Source organism: Cibotium barometz, chromosome 9 (assembly GCF_041138505.1).
Source record: "Cibotium barometz isolate CiBa-2024 chromosome 9, ASM4113850v1, whole genome shotgun sequence".
NCBI lineage: Eukaryota > Viridiplantae > Streptophyta > Polypodiopsida > Cyatheales > Cibotiaceae > Cibotium > Cibotium barometz.
Window position 1 is genome coordinate 15,240,831 of NC_141054.1, and position 23,731 is coordinate 15,264,561.

Consider the following 23,731-nt stretch of genomic DNA (forward strand, 5'->3'; position numbering starts at 1 on the left):
AGCCCAAATAGTGGCAAAATCAGCAGCCACTACATTCTTCTTTCCTGGGGTGTGCAAGATCTGAAAATGAAACATAGAGAGGAAATTGGCCATCCGCATATGCTTCTCTGACAACTTAGTTTGAGTAAGAAAATACCTCAAACTCTGGTGATCTGTCTTTACAGTGAAATCAGCCCCAAGAAGATAATGTTTCCATATATTAAGTGCATGAATTACAGCCAAGAGCTCTTTCTCATAAATGCCAAGAAATAGCTCTGCATCATGCAATCTACGACTCTCATAAGCCACGGCATGTCCCTCTTGATTAAGGACAGCCCCTATGCAATTTCCAGATGCATCACATTCCACACAAAAAGTGTCACGTGCACACCAGTCAGGTGTACAGTGACATGGCATCATCATATGGCATCATTAGCATCATAGATATTATCAGATATTTTACCAGCATTTATCAGGCATTATTCAGGTATTTTAGGCATTTTGGGGCAACCGACTAGCATTATTTGGAGACATGGCATCTGGCCGACTGTAGTCCATCTGGCCGACTGTAGCATTTTGGGGCAACCGACTAGCATTATTTGGAGACATGGCATCTGGCCGACTGTAGTCCATCTGGCCGACCAGCAGCATGCACCCTTATATATTCAGGCGCCTCATCCATTCAGCCACACAGGCTCAGCAGTGAAGCGCATCATCATCATCATGCGTTTTCAGCCTGTCATCATCAGCATTCAGTAGCAGCATCATCATAGTACCATTCAGCCCATGGTGCTCTAACGCATCATCATCGGCAGCAGTTACAGCAAACGCATCATCATCCCATCAGCATTCAGATTAACGCATCTCCATCAGCATCTTCATCAGTAAACGCATCATAATCAGCCATCATCATCAGCAAACGCAGCCAGTTCAGCCCAATAGGTCAGCGTTTCATCATCAGGTCAGCATTCAGCTTCTGTTCCAAAGCCTCCCTTCAGTGTTTCCTTCCCAGGAGACAAGGGAAAGAGTGGACAGCAGTTCAGCCCGCATTTCCAGCACATAGTCAGCATATTCAGCAGCACAGATCCAGTTGGATCTCATTGTAACCGCATTCATTCATATAATATAGCTGCACTGCATTGACACATACTTGTCTGTCTCTTTGTCTATCTCTTAATCATCATTAAGTGCAGTTAAGTGTAGACTAAGGTTGAGATTACTACGGTCATAAGCTCTCACATGTCACATTGGTATCAGAGCGATACACGGTAACCAGCCTTAGAGCATGTTCATTCCATCAGTCATTCAGTCAGTCATCATTTTTATCGCTTCCGCACAGTTAAACCCTGTTCTCAAAATTTTGCAAGCCACCCTTAGGGATTTTCCCTTAGGTCTGCATTAGTAACCCATCCATCTGCATTCTTGCACAGCATTTAGGGTTGCACATGGCTTGCATAGCAATTATCATAGCAGTCATCTTAGCAGTCAGTCCTGCATACATGTTACCCATGAACTCTCAGGGAAGAAGGACATCCATCATCAAAGGAGCACATAAGTTTTGGCTTCAACTGGCAGCAGCAGGGAGTTTCTCTTCCACAGAAGAAGACGGAAGTTTGCTCCAACATCGCCTCAGGAGGTTCAGAGCTTCAGGTACGACGGAGATGGTAGGTGAAAGGTTTCCAGGGAACAGGTCAGGGGTGACTCAGGTAGTTGCCATTCAGTTCCCGCAGTACATAGGGTCTTGGCTCAAGGATTTCACTCCTGCAGACGGCCTCAGTCCCAGCAGAAGACAGAAGGGGGCAGTGGTTCGGAGGAGAAGGATCGCAGAAGAGTCAAAGGTTGCCAGGTTTATCACCCAGCAACAGTTTAGCAGCGGGGAATGTCACGTGCACACCAGTCAGGTGTACAGTGACATGGCATCATCATATGGCATCATTAGCATCATAGATATTATCAGATATTTTACCAACATTTATCAGGCATTATTCAGGTATTTTAGGCATTTTGGGGCAGCCGACTAGCATTATTTGGAGACATGGCATCTGGCCGACTGTAGTCCATCTGGCTGACCAGCAGCATGCACCCTTATATATTCAGGCGCCTCATCCATTCAGCCACACAGGCTCAGCAGTGAAGCGCATCATCATCATCATGCGTTTTCAGCCTGTCATCATCAGCATACAGTAGCAGCATCATCATAGTACCATTCAGCCCATGGTGCTCTAACGCATCATCATCGGCAGCAGTTACAGCAAACGCATCATCATCCCATCAGCATTCAGATTAACGCATCTCCATCAGCATCTTCATCAGTAAACACATCATCATCAGCCATCATCATCAGCAAACGCAGCCAGTTCAGCCCAACAGGTCAGCGTTTCATCATCAGGTCAGCATTCAGCTTCTGTTCCAAAGCCTCCCTTCAGTGTTTCCTTCCCAGGAGACAAGGGAAAGAGTGGACAGCAGTTCAGCCCGCATTTCCAGCACATAGTCAGCATATTCAGCAGCACAGATCCAGTTGGATCTCATTGTAACCGCATTCATTCATATAATATAGCTGCACTGCATTGACACATACTTGTCTGTCTCTTTGTCTATCTCTTAATCATCATTAAGTGCAGTTAAGTGTAGACTAAGGTTGAGATTACTACGGTCATAAGCTCTCACATGTCACATTGGTATCAGAGCGATACAGGGTAACCAGCCTTAGAGCATGTTCATTCCATCAGTCATTCAGTCAGTCATCATTTTTATCGCTTCCGCACAATTAAACCCTGTTCTCAAAATTTTGCAAGCCACCCTTAGGGATTTTCCCTTAGGTCTGCATTAGTAACCCATCCATCTGCATTCTTGCACAGCATTTAGGGTTGCACATGGCTTGCATAGCAATTATCATAGCAGTCATCTTAGCAGTCAGTCCTGCATACATGTTACCCATGAACTCTCAGGGAAGAAGGACATCCATCATCAAAGGAGCACATAAGTTTTGGCTTCAACTGGCAGCAGCAGGGAGTTTCTCTTCCACAGAAGAAGACGGAAGTTTGCTCCAACATCGCCTCAGGAGGTTCAGAGCTTCAGGTACGACGGAGATGGTAGGTGAAAGGTTTCCAGGAACAGGTCAGGGGTGACTCAGGTAGTTGCCATTCAGTTCCCGCAGTACATAGGGTCTTGGCTCAAGGATTTCACTCCTGCAGACGGCCTCAGTCCCAGCAGAAGACAGAAGGGGGCAGTGGTTCAGAGGAGAAGGATCGCAGAAGAGTCAAAGGTTGCCAGGTTTATCACCCAGCAACAGTTTAGCAGCGGGGAATGTCACGTGCACACCAGTCAGGTGTACAGTGACATGGCATCATCATATGGCATCATTAGCATCATAGATATTATCAGATATTTTACCAGCATTTATCAGGCATTATTCAGGTATTTTAGGCATTTTGGGGCAGCCGACTAGCATTATTTGGAGACATGGCATCTGGCCGACTGTAGTCCATCTGGCCGACCAGCAGCATGCACCCTTATATATTCAGGCGCCTCATCCATTCAGCCACACAGGCTCAGCAGTGAAGCGCATCATCATCATCATGCGTTTTCAGCCTGTCATCATCAGCATACAGTAGCAGCATCATCATAGTACCATTCAGCCCATGGTGCTCTAACGCATCATCATCGGCAGCAGTTACAGCAAACGCATCATCATCCCATCAGCATTCAGATTAACCCATCTCCATCAGCATCTTCATCAGTAAACGCATCATCATCAGCCATCATCATCAGCAAACGCAGCCAGTTCAGCCCAACAGGTCAGCGTTTCATCATCAGGTCAGCATTCAGCTTCTGTTCCAAAGCCTCCCTTCAGTGTTTCCTTCCCAGGAGACAAGGGAAAGAGTGGACAGCAGTTCAGCCCGCATTTCCAGCACATAGTCAGCATATTCAGCAGCACAGATCCAGTTGGATCTCATTGTAACCGCATTCATTCATATAATATAGCTGCACTGCATTGACACATACTTGTCTGTCTCTTTGTCTATCTCTTAATCATCATTAAGTGCAATTAAGTGTAGACTAAGGTTGAGATTACTACGGTCATAAGCTCTCACATGTCACAAAAAGGCTTTTGCAAATCCGGAACGATCAACACTGGACCATGAGTAGTTGCATCTTTCAATTTGAGGAATGCATCTCTCTCTACATTAGTCCATTTGAACACGGCCGCCTTCTTTGTCAAATCATGCAAAGGAGAAGCAATCCATGCAAAGTGCCGAATAAACCTGCGGTAGTAAGAACATAATCCAAGAAAACTGCAGATCTCATGCACCGAACTCAATTCGGGCCAATTCCGAATTGCATCAATCTTTGCAGGATCCATTCGCACTCCATCTTTGGACACAATATGCCCAAGATAATGTATCTCTGACAAGAAGAACTCACTCTTCTTTGCATTTATGAAGAGTTTATGCTTATGGAGCTCTTCAAAAACAATAGCCAAATGAGCTTTATGCTCTTCTTCGATCTTCGAGAAGACTAGGATGTCATCAAAGAAGAAACCTGTAAATTTCCTGTACCCACGGAATATGCGATCCATCATTCTATTGAATGTGGCCGGGGCATTTGTAAGACCAAAAGGCATAACAAGATACTCATAAAGCCCAAATGCTGTCCTGAAAGCAGTTTTGTGTACATCCTGAGGCACTACACGCACTTGATGATATCCACTCTTGAGATCAATTCGGCTAAAGCATACCGATCCATCCAACTTGTCAAGGATGTCGTCTATGCGTGGAATCGGAAACCGATTCTTGATGGTAAGCTTATTCAAAGCTCTATAATCCACACACATACGAAAGGATCCATCCTTCTTTTGAACCAAGAGGACGGATGAACAATATGGAGAAGAGCTTGGCTGAACCAAACCCTTCTCAAGAAGCTCATTCACTTGCTTCATGATCTCCTCTTTTTGGGATGCACTTACACGATAGGCTGGCCTATTAGGTGGTGAGCTACCCGGCACAAGATCAATGCGATGATCTTCCGGTCGTACAGGTGGTAACTCATCCGGTCGTACAGGTGGTAACTCATTTGGTAACTCATCAGCAAAACAATCATTGTGCTCTTGCAAAAATTTCAGCCTATCATTACAAAGAGTGTTTACATGTACATTAGTTTTCTCAATAGGATCTCGTACGAAAATCAAGTACGCAAAAATACTCTTTTTCATTACTTTCTTAATTTGTGCATGAGATACAAGGGGAATGGTATCACCCTCTTCACCAGCATCAATTACATGTTCTCGGCCTTTATGTATGAAGGTGACCTTGTTAGTCTTGTAAGCCTTGCACGGATCAATACGTGTATGCCAAGGCTTTCCAAGCAATACATCACAGCCATTCAAAGGCGCCACAAGAAAATCCTCATGATCCACATAGCCTTGAATGTGTATGCGCAACTTGCCAAAAATAGGCATGACCTGCACTTCTCTACCAACAAAGGCAGCCCCTGCTTCAATTTGAGGACCCATGTCCTCCACTTCAATACCCAAAGCAGCTGCCATCTGAGTGGATATGAAATTCTCCGATGCACAATCATCAAACATGAACAAAGCAGGTTGATCTTTGAGCTGTCCCCAAGCTTTACATACAACCCTATCTTTGCTATCATGTGAAGTGTTGCCTTGCACATCCGGAACCATATGCACATTAGGCTTCGGTACATTAGCATTTTCAGCTTTGTTCTTCTTATTTGGGCATGCTCTTGCCATGTGCTCAGTGCTGCCACAAGTAAAGCATTTGCCTTCACGCATATATTGCTCCTTCTTCTCAGCACTAAGACCAAAGTTTGCCGGCTTATAAGGGCGCTTGTTAGCAAACTTATTTTCAGCTTTTGGACCTGATTTGGCTTGGTTTTGGTCCCTTTTAGGTGGCTGTCCATCATTTTGCAGGTTTTGGACAGCCCTCTCTTTGCCTTGAAATGAGGGTTTAGCCTTATTGGATCGACTCAATTTGAGTTCCAATTGCTCGGTGGCGGTGGCGGCTGCGATTAATTGGTGTAAGGTATGACCAGGATACATTTGTAATCCCGCTTTGTACACGGGTTGCAATCCCGATTGAAACCTTCTCTTCCTTTCCGCCTCGGTGACATGCATAAATGGAGACACCTTCAAAAGCACTTTCCAAAACTTTTGTACATATGCATTTACCGATTCCCCCTCATTTTGCTTTACCCAATCCCACTTCATTGTTATCTCATTCAATGCATTGGGAGGCAAGAATTGAGCATAAAACCTCTCCTTGAACTCTTCCCATGATCTAACGGGATTCGGTGAGAGCTTCTCCGTGAGCCACCAATGGGCAGCAGTGCCTTTCATGAACATGCTTACATGCCGGATCATGGATTTCTGAGTGAAATCCTCATCACTGAAAGCAATATCAAACTGGGCAATAAAAGCAAGTGCCTTTGATGCATCGTATTCCCCATGATATGTGTCAAACTTCACAGATTTGTCTCCGGCTTTGAAGTCACGAGACTTTGATGCATGTGTGTGCATCTCAACATGTTTTCCCCCATGTTTGTCCATTGGGACAGCTCCTGTGACTGGCATCATTTTTGGACCAAAAGGTGATGCATAAGGCATAGATACATGTGCCCTGTAAGCATGAGGCATGGCTGGCCCCTCAACATGCATTGATACATTTTCAACCATAACTTCTCCCTCACGAGCACACTCGAAGGCATGAGTGGCATGAGAGATACGCGGAATACCTGCACCAGCAGAAAATTGCAGCCCATGTTGCATGTGTTGTGCATGTACATTTTCAGCCGACAATGGCATTTGACATACATTTTGACCACTGCCATAAACATTGTATCCTTCACGGGCTACATGAGATATTCCTGCATGGCGTGAAGTCACTGATTGTTCCTCTCCCATAGCACGGAGATTCATCCTCTTAGACATAACTTCTTGTTCGGGCACTTGTGGGGATTCCAAGACATGTGGGATGGTTGCCTTTTCTGCATAGGCATCCTCGGTACGAGCCAAGTATGCACGTGCTGCATCCCTCGGTTGCATGTGCAACTCTTGAGCAATCATTGCCATTGCATGATCCATATAAGATTCAGCTTTCTTGGCCTTCAAACGATCATGTACCAATGGATCCTCGCGGCGATAGAGATTCAATTCTTCTTGTTGTGCATGGAGAAGAGCCTGCATACGAGTAAGTTCAGCTCTCAAGACTATGGACTCTTCTTCTTGCATCTTCTCTTTGCCACGAGACGGCTGTCCCACATATTCATGTTCCCTATTGTGCACCACATGAGTTTGCTCATCCTGTAAAGCATTGGAGGCATGCATTTCATTGTCCCTGCCTCTTGTATTAGCATCTCCAACATTCATTGTATGGCTGTCCATAATGTTCTAAGTGTAGAGATAGCTAGCGTTCACAGTGATCGTCTCTCACGATAGAAGTGAAAGAGAACCGTATGCTCTGATACCAATGTAAGTAATGTAACTTGGTTGAACACAATGCTAATCAATACACTTAAATACACTAAGATTTAAAGGACACTTGCTCAAATACAAGAAGTAAATTGCTGAATTGACAAGAGGCACACAATGAGCCGGAACGGCCGACCCCTCCCTTGAGTAAATTGTATTACTATTGGAGAAATTCAATACATAGCTTCACGGGCATCCATTGCCAAATCCTCCATGCTAATGCATATGAAATTCAACATTTAGAAAACAATGGTATGTCGATGTAGATCACCAAGGAGCTGCCTTGATGCCCGGCCCGACTTCAGTGCCCATATTCTCTACCATTGGCTCTATGTTCTACCAAGCAAGGTAGCAACATCTTCAAGAGCACATAGGACAAGAGAAATACTACACAGGGCGGCTAAACAAAGAGTCCTGCCCTTCTACTGAGTAAGTAATGACAACACATTGTCCAATTAGCTTACCAGTCTTCATAGAAGTTGTTGCAAGCGGAAGCCTTCGCGTTGGAAGCTTTAGAAGTGTTGATATCTTCGATTTGCCGCAATCCTTCGCGACAAAAGTCTTCAAGAGGATGAAGGGAACCTTGGGAAAGCTTCCCCTATGGTTCAACTTGAGAAAGGAAGGCTGAAATTAGGGTTTTCAGCAAAAAGACCAGAAATTACAGCAAAAATGAGAGCTGTTTTGCTGAATTTCAGTCATTGGGAGTGAGTAGGAGAGTGATTAGCACTTGGAAACACTCTTGGAAGCTTTGAAAACACCCTAGCAAGTTGGGTATGGCTATGGAGAGCTTGGAAATGGAGAGAAATGGTGGAAAAACAGAGTTTTCAGCCTCCAAAAATTCTCATGAAGAGAAAACACGAATTTCTCTTAATAAGTAAGTGAATTGGGGTCCAATCAGGTGAAGGGACATGGGGAGATGCCCATTTATGAGTAAAAAGGGAGGATCAGGTCCTCGACATTGAGTCTTGTCCGCCTCGGGACTTCAGTGAGTGTAAACTTGGAAGCGGTCATAATTTATAAGTGACTTTTGGGCGCCCAAACTTTAATGAAGTGGGAACGCACTCACTTATAAATATTGGCTAAGTCCTAAGGACTATTTGAGCCTAGATTGGGTAATACTTACCACCTGTTCACATGCCACACAACCATGTCAGCAGACAGTTTCACACGCACGGTTCACGGACGGGCGTCCCCTAGCCCGGAACTACACATAGGTCATGCAGGCATGAAAACAGCATGCAATTTCATTTGTAGGCAAGCACATAAAGATGCTATGCAATGCAGCATTGGCATGAGCAATTTCCGTTCATGAAACCATATAAGACCAGGCGTTTCCAGGCAAGTATATGCGATACCAGACCCAATGGAAAGCCAATCCTCCAGGCGTTTCCGGGCATGTACACAAAGGCACAAGTCCCAGCAGAAAGCCAAGTCCTCCAGGCGTTTCCGGGCATGTACACAAAGGCACAAGTCCCAGCGGAAAGCCAAGTCCTCCAGATATTCCGGGCATGATAACATCAAGTCCCAGCGGAATATCATATCCAACTATACAGCATGACACGTGTCAATCACCTGCATAGGCATATTCCATAAGCCATGGACACCAATCCAATATGTACATAGTGTGAAAGCAAGAGTGAACCATTTGGGTGGCCAAATGGTGACATCGACTCTACTTGCAATTGGTAAGCTTTGATGCTTAAATATGGAAGCAAATAGCAGGAGGGAGGAGCAGTACTCCATGTTCACATACCCTGTGTAGTGTTCTCTTGTCTACGTGCTCTCTTGCAGATTGTTGCTACCATGTGTTAGTGCAACAATAGAGAGCATATCGTTGAGAGGATAGTGTGAGTTGCAAGTCTACACCGACAACCACGTTGTTTGCAATATTGTATTCATATGCATTGGTATAGAAATCTGGTCAAAAATACCCATGACACTATGTAGTTGATTCTCCCAAGATCAATAAACTTTATTTGAGGGAGGGGCCGGCCGTTCCGGCTCTTTGTGTGTCTCTTGTCAATTCAACAAATTACTTCTTGTATTGAGCATGTTGTCCATTAAATCTGAGTATTTAAGTGTATTGATTAGCATTGTGTTCAACCAAGTTACACCTTCTCCCCAACTTCTCCATCCCGCAACCCCTTTGAAGCTGACCATGCCTACCTCTCACTCTGACTTGCACACCACCAAGGTTGCATCCAAATGCCGTTTGGATCTGATCCAAATGTTCGGAACAATTGAAACATTCACTAACGTTAGTGAACGTGGGTCCTTGGGATTTTGATTAATGTAGGTTAAAAAAACCCACGCACGTCAACATCAAGTTTTTTTTTCATGTTTCTTACGTGTGTGCGGCTCTCTCTCTCTTCGGCGGCAGGCGCTCGTGGGCTGGTCATGCTGCGCTCATTGCCCAAGTCACTCAGAGTCAATCTCTCACACTCTCTCTCTTGTGCGCACAGGCGGGCAGCAGTCTCTCTCTCTCTCTCTCTCTCTCTCTCTCTCTCTCTCTCTCTCTCTCTCTCTCTCTCTCTCTCTCTCTCTCTCTCTCTCCTCCCCCCCCCCTCCCCGCCCGCCCGCCCGTCCGTCCGCTAGTCCCTTCGCCTCCCTAATGGCGTGAGCCTGTTCGCACCCTTACTCGCGCCTCGTGCCGCTGGCGTTTGCACCTCGCTGCTCGCACGCTGCCGCACCTCCCCGCTTTGCACCCACCTGCACGCATTGCCCGTCTCCCTGTCCGCTAGTCCCTTCGCTTCCCTTATCACACCCACCCTTCCTCACGCCCCCAAGGCAGCAACATAACTCTCTCTCTCTCTCTCTCTCTCTCTCTCTCTCTCTCTCTCTCTCTGTGGGAAGCGCTGCAGAGTAATCTCGAGGAATGGCTCCAAGTCTCCAAGAGAAGCTCGAGGCCCTCGAGACGGCAATGAAGGCACTAATCAAGGAGAACAAGAAGACATCCAATTCCAACCTCAATGAGGTGGAGAACAAATTACACCGGCACATCATGGCCCTCGAAGCACAGGTCACGGACCTTGAACAAGAGAACACGGCACTCAAGGAGGAGGTGAGTGCATTGAAAGTGGAACTGGTAGCCGTCAAAGAACACCGAGAAGGAAGAAGGGGAGATCAATGACAACACTCTCACGGCCATCAAAGAAGAGATCTCCAAGGAGATCACAAAGGACATGGAGGTGTCACCAGCCTGGACATTTCCAGGTATGAAAGGGGTCTGGTGGACTCCAGGATGCCTAAATATTTGGTAAGTACAAGCTTTGGGAATGGGGGATTATCCTAGAATACAAAGGACCACACTCCTAAAATTTAGGAGAGTTGCTATTTTTGGCCCGACTTCGATGGAAATTTTGTTCGCGTCATTACATCTGGAATTGAGCAAATACCAACAGTTGGCAAAGTGCCTACGACAGAATGTCTACCAGTTGGGATATTTTTAGAGGTAAAGATTATGGAAGGACCCATCTCTTAGATTGGGACATGTGGCAAGAAACTGGACCAAAGTGAGACAAGTGGCCTGACACTTGTTATAAAGTGGATCAAAGTGAGACAAGTGGCCTCACACTTGTCACTTCAACTATTGTGTGGCTCTCCACTTGTCATTGTAGCTTTCTCTTGCCATTTTAGCTCATGGGAGGCCCAAATCTATAAATTGGAGCCCTCTCTCTTCATTAATAGAGGCTCTGTTGCTGCACACTAGCCTCTACCACTGTTACAAGCTGCCCTAATGATGGCTACTCTCTTTCTCTCTCTCTTGAAGGCTGCCCATGAAGAATACCCGCTGTTGGGGACTGTTTTGGAGGCTTCCATCGTGAAGAAATACTGAAGGCAATGGGTATTTAATCATTTATTATGATTTCTAGCCATTGTACTTGTTGCACCAGCATTTGTACTTGCTGTACCAGCCCTTGTACTGGCTGTACCAGCTTCTGTACTTGCTGTACCTGCTGTACCAACCACCGTACCGACTGTACCAGCCATTGTACCAACTGTACCAGCCATTGTACCTGCTGTACCAGCTGAATGGAGAGTTGTACTTGCTGTACCCTTTCTATTGCATGAAGACCCGTGGTTTTTGGGGAAGAATCAATACCCACATGGAGGTATATGGATTATATTGTTGGCTCGGCATTTCTACAGCCTATGTTCCGGCTTGGTTGCCTCGTGTTGGGCTGTGTTATGGCATTTGTATATGGATAATCCGGCATCTCCCGTGGGGAGAGTAAGGCCCTCAAAGCTTGTACATGATATTATTCTCCTTGGGTAATAAAATACTCCAAGGGGGGGGGAGGGGGGGGGGGTCGGCCCATTCCGGCCTCTATGCGGTGTCACACGTGCAAGCTCCATTTTCAGCATTTGTGGATGTTTTGTCCAGCTTTATGTTTTATGCAAAGTGATGATGGATATGTGTTAAGGCTGTGGCCATGTTTAAATGTTTTAATATGCATTGATGGTATCAACAAGTGTGTCAAAGGCCCTAGTCCCCCGGGCACCCGCCGCGAGTTTCATTGGTATCAGAGCATAGGCTTTCTTGGAAGCGGAGGCTTCCTTCTATCAATAAGGAAGAGAAAAGATCTCAAGTGGGGACCACACTTACCATCATTGCTGTTAAGCATGGCCAACCGCTTCATCGCTTATGAAGCAAGAGCATGAGCAGTAGACAGCTTGTTGATCTAAGGATTTATGAATTCACAAAATTTATCTTGGAAGTATGGAGTTGGCTTTATGTGCATACGTTTAGCACTCTTTCCATATGGATATTGTGGATTATATTATCAAGCTTACAGGCAAGCTATATGGAAATATATCTCGGGATATCTTAAGGCTATGCTGAGGAGATATTTCTTTTGGCTTCATGACCAAACTGGCAAAGAACAGCTAAGTATACTTTGAGTTTGCAAAGTTGGTGCTTTTGCTATTTACTATGAAGTGTTTTTGATGTTCACTAACCCTTGTATAGCCATGTAAGGAGAAAGGTGGTGGTGTTTGCCTTGAGATGGTTTCAGGGAAACATTGTTTATGGCTCCCTTTATTGGGATGGAATATATCTATGGAGATTTCTTTCTTGGACGAGATTTATATAGATATTGGGCTTCACAAGCAATTTCTATGGACGAATCTGTTCGAGTTTATAGAGAAGAAATCTTTGGTTATCTCATGGATATGATGCTTTTATGGATAAAGTCCACCTCTACTCCAAGGGGTGTGATTAGCACGGAGTATGTGGTAAGAGTTATGGTATACAAGGATTATGGTATACAGGTCTATGGATTCCTAGACTTCTTTTCTAGGAATTTGGATCCATCCTCAGGTTTATGGATTATGTTTATGGCTCCCTTTTACTGGGATGGATTATTCTTTTTGGTTCCCTTTATTTGGGATGCATTGGACTTATGAAACTCATGATTCACATACCCTGTGTAGTGTTCTCTTGTCCTAAGTGCTCTCATGAAGATTGTTTCTACCATGTGAGGGTGGAACAATAGAGAGCAGATGGAAGGGAACATGGGCACTTCAAAGGGTAGTGACAAGCACAACATACCCTGTGTAGTGTTCTCTTGTCCTACGTGCTCTCTTGGAGATTGTTTCTACCATGTGAGGGTGGAACAATAGAGAGGGAACATGGGCACTTCAAAGGGTAGTGACAAGTACAACATACCCTGTGTAGTGTTCTCTTGTCCTACGTGCTCTCTTGAAGATTGTTTCTACCATGTGTGGGTGGAACAATAGAGAGCAGATGGAAGGAAACATGGGCACTTGAGAGGGTAGTGTGAGTTGGTGGCCGAAATGCCTACAAACTATTGGTGGCCGAAATGCCTATAAACTATGTGTAGCAGAAATGCATATGGAACACCAGGTATCTATGCCTGCGAGTGATTGTTTTATCTTGTTACTTGAGCCCACCTCTCATCCAAGGTGTGTGGTCAGAGTACCAACACGGAGTGCAAGTGGTAAAGTGGACATGACGGAACTTATGTCTATGCCAAGGGTCATGTGGACCGATGCCTTGTTGGCAGGAGACTTATTTTGTCTCGCCCATTTACTTGGGACATGGATTATGATATCTGGACTTATGGGACTGATTTGTCTCGCCCATTTACTTGGGACATCGATTATGATATCTCGACTTATGGGACTGTTTTGTCTCACACATTTCTTTGGGACATGGATTCTTCAGCTATATTGGATTTTTGAGACTGTCTCGTCTCACCCACTTGATGGGACATGATTATATCTTGAATATATGGCTTGAAGCTTAAAATTGCGGACAACTTTTAAGAAACTGGGGAGGATGTCACCAGCCTGGACATTTCCCAGTATGAAAGGGGTCTGGTGGACTCCAGGATGCCTAAATATTTGGAAAGTACAAGCTTTGGGAATGGGAGATTATCCTAGAATACAAAGGACCACACTCCTAAAATTTAGGAGTTGCTATTTTTGGCCCGACTTCGATGGAAATTCTGTTCGCGTCATTACATCTGGAATTGAGCAAATACCAACAGTTGGCAAAGTGCCTATGACAGAATGTCTACCAGTTGGGATATTTTTAGAGGTAAAGATTATGGAAGGACCTATCTCTTAGATTGGGACATGTGGCAAGAAACTGGACCAAAGTGAGACAAGTGGCCTGACACTTGTTATAAAGTGGATCAAAGTGAGACAAGTGGCCTCACACTTGTCACTTCAGCTATTGTGTGGCTCTCCACTTGTCATTGTAGCCTTCTCTTGCCATTTTAGCTCATGGGAGGCCCAAATCTATAAATTGGAGCCCTCTCTCTTCATTAATAGAGGCTCTCTTGCTGCACACTAGCCTCTACCACTGTTACAAGCTGCCCTAATGATGGCTACTCTCTTTCTCTCTCTCTTGAAGGCTGCCCATGAAGAATACCGGCTGTTGGGGACTGTTTTGGAGGCTTCCATCGTGAAGAAATACTGAAGGCAAGGGTATTTAATCATTTATTATGATTTCTAGCCATTGTACTTGTTGCACCAACATTTGTACTTGCTGTACTTGCTGTACCAGCCCTTGTACTGGCTGTACTAGCTTTTGTACTTGCTGTACCTGCTGTACCAACCACCGTACTGACTGTACCAGCCACCGTACCGGCTGTACCAGCCATTGTACCTGCTATACCAGCTGAATGGAGAGTTGTACTTGCTGTACCCTTTCTATTGCATGAAGACCCGTGGTTTTTGGGGAAGAATCAGTACCCAGACGGAGGTATATGGATTATATTGTTGGCTCGGCATTTCTACAGCCTATGTTCCGGCTTGGTTGCCTCGTGTTGGGCTGTGTTATGGCATTTGTATATGGATAATCCGGCATCTCCCGTGGGGAGAGTAAGGCCCTTAAAGCTTGTACATGATATTATTCTCCTTGGGTAATAAAATACTCCAAGGGGGGAGGGGGGGGGGTCGGCCCATTCCGGCCTCTATGCGGTGTCACACGTGCAAGCTCCATTTTCAGCATTTGTGGATGTTTTGTCCAGCTTTATGTTTTATGCAAAGTGATGATGGATATGTGTTACGGCTGTGGTCATGTTTAAATGTTTTAATATGCATTGATGGTATCAACAAGTGTGTCAAAGGCCCTAGTCCCCCGGGCACCCGCCGCGAGTTTCAGGAGGGAAAACTCGAAGCCAAGCAGTCAGGATGGGTTGAAGTGGTGAAGAAGAACATCCGTAAAGAAGCAAGGGAGGAGACTCAAAGGGAAGAACACCAAATCATTCACACCACCATTGAGGAGGAGGAGATGAGACAGGCCCGCCGCCTCAACATTTGAGTCACAGGTATAGCCGAGACACCGGACTCCACTCCCGAGAAAGACGGAAAGCTTCTATGCACGAAGCTCGGCTACAAGGAAGAGGACGCTCTCCCCTTCACCAAAGCATGGAGAGCCGGGAAAGACTCAACACGCAAGCGAGCCCTCATCCTACAGTTTGCAGGAGAGACGCAGAGGGTCACCTTCATGAGGAAGAGGGTGATTCTACGAGGATTACAGGGAGATCCCATCTATTTGGATGACAACCTTACAAGGATGCAGGTAGAACACAGGAAAACATGCATGCCGAGAGTCCTACAGGCCCGGAAAGAGGGCAAGAGAGCATTATATCGCGATGGCCGTGTCATCATCGATGGCAAGGCCATCGATTAGCGCCAGGCTCTCACATAGAGCTTTTGAGGCGTCCAGGTAGCTCGCAGAGAGTGGAGATAGGAGATCATGGTATTCACAGATGATACAGTGGAGATAGGAGATCATGGTATTCACAGATGATACAGTGGCTCACTCAGCATGGTCTTGACATAGATCACCTGCCACCTTTCCAGTATGATATACATGCACCACACATCCAGCTCTCTCACAGTGAGAGGAAACAATGTCCTTTGGCAGGATTTATGGCAGCGATACACTCAAGAGACTTGGATTACACCCAGTTAGCCTCTACCACCGATACTACAGAGATCAGTTTATGGGTATCTCAGCGGATGGATTCATACAGAGACCTGGATACATTAATGTGTACATGCCTCACAGTGCTCGAGTAGCGATTGGCCAGCTCAGAGTGTCATCACACCAGCTTGAGATTGAGGCAGGTAGGGCAGCACGGATCCCCAGAGCAGAGAGGATATGCAAACTATGCCAGGAGGACGTTGAGAGTGAGGAACATTATGTATGCAGATGCAGAGCATATAGTGTCATTAGAGAGAGATACACCACCATCTTCAGTGGACATCCCTCACTCCACCAGAACATTATGTATGCAGATGCAGAGCATATAGTGTCATTAGAGAGAGATACACCACCATCTTCAGTGGACATCCCTCACTCCACCAGATCATGGAGTCCGCAGACCAGCGCAGATTTGGCCAGTTCTTGCTAGAGAGACAGCGCCACAGAGAGACGCTGCTACGGACTCATACCACAAGGAGAGGTGGGCGACAACTCCAGCTCACTGATTTCTTCCAGAGATCTATCCCAGTGCCTACCCTAACACAGGAGGGGGTTACACTTCAGCGCGCTGCGGACCTCCGAGCCAGACGGAGACTAAGAGCACCAGGCTACCAGACTCCCAAACTACATCAGAGGGAGATCACAAAGATACGGGCTCGACATCAGCACCATATCCAGGAGCGGCTAGCTCACTTACACTCACACCCGGAGATCATGCTCCGAGGTATTTTTGCCTCGCCATCGCCTATGTATCACATATTACACCCCCATTATGGTACTGGTTGGAGCTAGACAGATCTGCATTGCATTCTTGTATACCCTACGCATATAGGTTGTATACTGAGAGTCTAGCAATAGTGCTCCATCCATCACACCCCCCCACTAGCTCAGTACTTTCATAGTTTATTTCATGTTCATTTTGTCCTTTTCTTTTTCTGGACATCCAGAAGACATTGACAGTTGTACATTGATTTGTCTCATAGGTCGAGTTCGGCCTCTAGTAGACGTTAATACAGCTCTCTCTCTCTCTCTCTCTCTCCATCACACCCCCCCACTAGCTCAGTACTTTCATAGTTTATTTCATGTTCATTTTGTCCTTTTTTTTCTAGACATCCACCAGAAGACATTGACAGTTGTACACTGATTTGTCTCATAGGTCGAGTTCAGCCTCTAGTAGACGTTAATACAACATTTTCTGGGTTTTTTTATCCAGACATTGTATCAGATCCACCATGATGTGACTTTTGGTCTCATAGGTCATTATGGCCTTTTGAAGACGTTAATATAACATTTCATTTCTCTCTCCCAACCTCCCGCAAGTCTCTCTCTCTCTCTCTCTCTGTCTCTCTCTCTCTCTCTCTCTCTCTCTCTCTCACACACACACACACACACATTGCAACTCTGTCTCTCTCTCTTTCTTTCTTACTATTTTGTACCCAGGATTATGTACCTCATGGAAATGATGTAACCTTTTGGTCTCATAGGTCATTTTGGCCTTTTGAAGACGTTAATACAACTTTCTTTTCTCTCTCTCTCTCTCTCTCTCTCTCTCTCTCTCCCCCCCACACAAGGCTCTCTTTGTTGCACCTCCCGGACCCCTACACACAAGCTGAAATTTTATTCGTATTGTGCTTGAATTTTGAAATATAAAGTTTGTATAGTATTAGTAAGTGCTTTAATGTTCATTGATGAATCTTCAAACTTCATATTTCAAAAGTTTATAAGTAAACTATAAATTTTGTATACATATATATTGGGGGCAACGTTCACTACGTTTGGAATCTTTTCAGCACGTTTTCCAAACGAACTAAACGTATCGTTTGCTACGTTTGGAACCACCTTGCACACCTCCCATCCCCATGCCACCAACCACCATCTCACAAATACACCCACGTCCATTTTGATCATGAGCTTGACCCTGTTTACTCCGACCACATCTACCGCCGACTCCAAGATGTGGATACTACTCTTCCCCTACCCGCCCTCACACCACAACTCAACACCATACTCCACACATCTTCCACCACTTCTGTCATCTTCACGCGGCAGTCTACCCCCAAGCCACCTTGCAGTTCCATGCCCCAAAACTGATGGTATGATAACGAATGCCAAGCCACACCCTCCCATCTTAAGCATTACGTATGGATTGGGCAAATCACGAAGCGCCAACGGATTTCTCATCGCCTCACCCAACGCTATAAATGGGAGTCCTACGCTCAGAATGCCGAGCCACACGCTCCTGTCTTAAGCATGAGATATGGATCGGGCAAATCACGAAGCGCAACGGATTTCTCATCGCCTCACTCAACACAAGAAACAGGAGTTCTACACTCGGAAAGAGGATGGGTTATACCGACTCTTCTTAGGGCCAAACTACAAAGTTGCTTGGAGGAAGGTTGAACTGCGCCCCCCTGCCCCCCTCGCCTGATTCATCTGCGCATCCTCCCCCCATTTTCCACCTGCAGCCCCTCCTTCCCTTTCGCCACCAACACAACCCCCCCCCCCCTGGCTGTCTTGCGCTCTCCCCTCTATGCCCTCTCCCCCCGCCTTTCCCCTTTAGCCTGCGCCTGCCCCCCCTTCTCTCCTTCCGTTAGCACCTCCTCCCCCCCCCTCGCCTGCCCCCTTCTCTCTTTCCTCTCACCTCCACCCCCCCCCCCAACCTCCTTCTCTATCTGAGCCCCGCGCCCTTCTACCTCCCTGTGCTTTTTCGTCTCTTCCTTTTTCCTCCGGCAGCGTACTCAGCTAGTGGACAGTTCTATTGGTCTTCGCCCCAAGGAGGAGTTACTTGCTTATCTTTTTCTGAAGTGGACCAGCAGCTTCCACCCGATTGGGTCCCAATTACCCACTCAAGCCGCCCCCCTTCCTGCAAGCAGGAGTATTTGTTTGCATTTCTTTGGAGAACTTTGTAAAATGAGTATGAATGATGACTAAGGACTGCCCAACGCAAGGACAAAGTAGACCAAACACAGGCTGAACCATATGCTGTCCAAGCTCCCTTGAATAACTCTTCAATGACCACTATGCAAACCCAGAATTGAGGGATGCACATATGCTGGCTGAATGCTGAAGAGGATCTTTGTGGAGGCCTTGGGACTGTAGCACAGTAAAGTGTTATGCTAAATGTATGCACACAAAGCCAAAGGCTCTAGGCACACAACTTCTCTTACCTGCTTGTAGACTGATTTGTGATGGAATGAATAACGCTATGCTGCTGGTCTTTTCACATCAGATGCTGTCGGCCTGTTATTGGACAAGAAAAAATGCTATTTATTAGTATTAAATGTTGTGAATGATTTCTATGCTTGTCCTTTATGCTGGCCGGCTGCTGATTGCATGTCTCTTAAGCCCAACTGCTGTATAGAAGCTTCTGCAAGCTTCTGACTGGCTGCCCATGCCATCCATGGTGCTTTATGATGGCCGACATGCTTTGTGAAGGGTGGCATGGGGTTCTTAGACCCATTTGCAAGGCAACCCCCATAGTGGGGTGCCTTATGGGCTGGCCCAAGTGCATATGCCCCTACTAATGCTTGCTAATGCAATACCTATGCTAGGGTTTATCTTTACATGTACCTATCTGATGAATTCTCCAAGTGACAGACACATGCAAACGCACTATGGCTTTGGAGATTGACCTAGCTCGTGCTAACATGTCCCGGATTGGGGCTCACAATGGGGCCACAGCACACGACAAAAATGTTCCTAAAAAGGTAATCCTACTGTAGAAATGTTGCATTGATGTAGAGCCAGTTTGTCACATAGCACTCCAGTGCACGGTGCATGTGACAGACAGCATTGTATCACTTTGGTCTCATAGACCTATTGGGTCTTTAGGTGACGTTTAATATAACTTTCTTTCTTTCTTTCTTTCTTTCTTCCTTTCTCATGGCATCTTTGCGCGCCCCCTCTTCTCCTTTGTTTGCACTGTGCGCCAATGGCCGCCTTGCTCCATTCGCATTGTATCCACCCTGTTGTTCCTGCTGTGCGCCTCTGCGCATTGTGCTCATAGTCACAAGGGAACGGGAACGTTTTGGGGAACGGATGACTGTTTGGAACGGGAACGAAAAGCTTGAATAAAAGGGAACGGAATCGGGAACGCCACATCATTGCATAAATGTGTTTATAAATTTACTTTATATATGTGTAAATGCTTTGGAAAGAGGCATAGTAAAGAAAGAACCTCAAACCATCTCAGTAGTGGCCATGATAATGCATAGATGTGTTCTACATGATACATAGTTCACTTATATTTCTTACATGGTCTGCGGTGCCATTTTGGAACAGGAACGGGAACGGCTATCTCTATGGGACGCGTTCCCCCGTTCCAAGAGCTTGGAACGGCGTTCCCTTGTGACTATGATTGTGCTCCCTGCCCCGACGTGCACCGCTAGCTTCCTCGCCCCTAGACAGCCTACATTTACCTCATCACACATGGTGTTCATCCACACCGTCTCTCTTTTTGCAGGCCCATGCATGCTCGGCACTCTCACTAGAAGAAAGTGCACACAACATAAAGTACAACACAGCATTAGACTATAAAATTTTTGGCAGAAAAGCAAGAGAAAAGTAACATGAGGTCACTTAAATGTGTGTACCACCATTGTAAAAGAAGACCACGATGGCCTTATCTTCCTTGCTGCTCATGCTGATTCTCAATGTTAATATGCATGGACCACATCTCATGGCCTTCCTATTAATGCATACCACACGGTATTGACCAATTATGAATGCAACAAAGTTACCAGTATTGACCAATTATGAATGCAACAAAGTTACCAGATATGACCTTTGGCAGCTCTTCAACCTGATACAGAGACCACTTTCTAATGCTGACTAAAGAGGCATTTATCAAGATCCAGGAATACTAGGGATTCACTTATCACCTGTTGTAACATGAATGTGGAAGCTAACTTGATTAGCACTAAAACAAGAGAGATTAACGGTAATCTGGTTGGGAATAACACAAAAGAGAAAACCTTAACTACTGTATATTGCTCAAAACATGAATATATACTCAGCTCTGAATCGAATCTGGGCGCTACAATGCTATGTGAATGTGATGATATGCATATGCCAACCGATGGATGCTGCAAACACTGATGTCCTTGATGCATATAGTGACCAACGCTCATGGAAGGTGTGCTTGGCTGAGGCAGATGCTCCTTGTGCAGGGAATCGCTTGTGCAATCACCGTCTCTGGATCATGCACTTGAGTCTTGACTGTTGACTCGGATGCCAGCTATAGTAGCTCTGTTTTTGAATGCCTTGAAACATTCAACCATGCATATTTATATGCATCCAGATGGCTGGTCAGCTGGCTGATTGCTGATCGGCCAGGAAAAACCCACGACCACATAAAAATGCCAATAAATCTGTCCATATTGGGCTTGGCCATGGGCCACCCCTTCCCACTTGTCCAGATGCCCCAAACACAGCCCAAATCTGACCTCTAGACTTGCCTTTTACCTGACTGCAGTGGAGAAGCATGTCCATGCACAACCCTAGTGGAGTATGCACGATATCTGCCTACAAGATTTTTTATCTGTGTTTCATCATAAAGGTTGCAAGGAATCGCCTAACACATTTATGGAATGTTATATTGTGTAACAACTTAAAGGTGAAAAGTGCCTTCAGGAAAGTGTTTACCCTCAATCAATATTGCTGGGTGCTTTGAACTGTTTATTCAGCAATTAAAGACTTGAAATGTATGGAGATTATTCACCCACTGTGTTTGGCTCAGCCAGGGCTATTCAACCCAAAGGCAACTCAACTATGTCAATGGCCTCCTGAATACCATTGCCGATCTTTGGCTCGTTATACCAACCGCTCTCCTGACAAGGCACAAGTCCCTCACTCCATCTTTTCACTTTTCCATAAGAAATAGGGTAAACTTATGACTTGCGTAGAATGGATCAAAGATTATGGAATTTGGATTGTAACACATAATTGCATACATGATTTAACCACAACATCATATAGCATTAAGGAACAGCCCACAACTTTCAAAAAAAACAAATTAAATGCATAAAACTCCACTAAATGATGTATAAAGCTTGTACTCTAATGTGCACCAAGAATCTTCCTAAAACAGCATAAAATAAGGTATAAACAGTATATAAGGGCATAAAGACACCAATCACAAAGCATGGTCAAAGAGAAGCAATCAGCTAATTTATGTATGTTTAGAAAAAGTGACGTAAATTGCAAGCCTTGATCATCTGAACAGTAAGGTCTAGTACATAGTCACAAAATATGAAAAAGAAGAAAAGAAACCAAAAACAAACCATGTGCCAAGGTGAACTACCTGGAAGGAGGAGTTGCAGGCGACGAGAAAAGGCGATCCATGGCTCGCTTAAACCTGTCCTCAGCGTCTTCTGGCATCCTTCCAAATACACAAAGATTACAGATGAGAGAGAATTGAGCTCGTCTCCTAGTTGTATTAAGTTGTTATATATTATATCATGACTTTGTATTAGTTCCAAGGTTCTTTTTTTTTTCGTGGATGCATTCATATCACTGGAACACATTAATTAAATTTTTTTTCGTGGATTTGACAACAAAGTTTGTAAGTTCAAGAACATTAGTTTTGAACCTTAGGAGGAGCTAAGTAACGAAAAGAGAAAGTTAAAAAATTTTTAAAAAACAAGAGCAAGTGTCGATATGCGAGAAAACAACACACATGTTATTTGATGGTGCATATCAATAAAGATTACAACAAACAGAAGAAGAGGAACAACACAAAAGGAAAGGTAACTACAGAGAAGAAACCTACACAAAACAAGCTTCTTCCTCACTAAGACCCACAAATCTACAAACTTCTGGTGAGAGCGGCACAAATTCATCTTCATCCACTATAGCTTTTTTGAATTTGTGTGCCCTCTCCCATACAGAAAGGTAAGATGTGCTATAGTCATGTGGTGAGTGCGGTTCTTGATCATCATCGATCACAATTGGATTCCCATGAGTTCCTGGTTCACCAATGTCGTTGCCATGGATGTTATGTAATCCATCAACATCTTCAGTTTCATCATCTTCAAGTTGTCCATGCACCGGATTGCACGAGGAGCATTAGCGAAGAAAATTTCCTCTATGTCTATGCAGTGGGTGAGGTGAGGAAGCTTCATGACCTTCCATACTGTAGTAGATCTTTTTCTGCTCATACCTAAACCAGTCTTTGGAATTATCCATGACGCTGCTGGATGTAGTATTTTCCAATGTGCACCATTTTCGGCAGAGTTCTTTGGAGTGATTATATTGCTATGTAATTGTCCATGTGCACATAAGCTCTCTCAAAAAGATTAACAGGCGATAAGCACACTTTGTCCTCCAAGTCAGCCTGCCCATATAGAGCATACAGCTGACGTCCTCTTGTTATCTCCTCAGTAGATATATTGTGCAAGAAGAACTTGAAGTGAGGCTTGTGCAAGTCTTTCATACATTAACCTACCATGCCTTCGAAGGTGTGCATTTTAATCTGTCTAAGACCTCTACACATTACCAAGGCACCCTCTAGTTTGAAGAAATCCCACCCTAAAAATCATTTTATGCTTTTCCCTACACTTATGAGAGATGGAGCCATCAAACTGACAACCATCTAGAAATGTAAGTGGTTCAAAGTGCCACCTTTCTCTGGTGTGCAAAGAGTCATTTTAAACAATCCATTCTAATAACTTCTTCTAAGGGTTCCCGACATGACAGCCTTATATCTCCATTGCCAATACCGACAGTCACTCTTCAAAGAGCTTTTTTTCTTCTCCGGAGGAAATGCAGGCATCTTATGGACAGAAGGCTCAAACTCTGCCCTC

General features: G+C 45.1%; 1 protein-coding gene across 2 annotated transcripts in view; it reads right to left on the reverse strand.

Moving 5' to 3' along the window:
- The window catches only part of LOC147635294 (C3HC zinc finger-like protein), a 36,703-nt gene extending 14,262 nt beyond the window's left edge, over nucleotides 1-22,441 (reverse strand). Inside the window, exon 1 of one of the 2 annotated variants that reach the window (XM_086802537.1) lies at nucleotides 22,231-22,441. In XM_086802537.1, coding sequence (XP_086658663.1) covers nucleotides 22,231-22,307 — 77 coding nt within the window. In that variant the 5' untranslated portion in view covers nucleotides 22,308-22,441. The remainder of the gene's footprint in view (nucleotides 1-22,230) is intronic. The other variant, XM_086802538.1, reaches the window with a different exon arrangement.
- Between the last annotated feature and the right edge of the window lie 1,290 nt (nucleotides 22,442-23,731).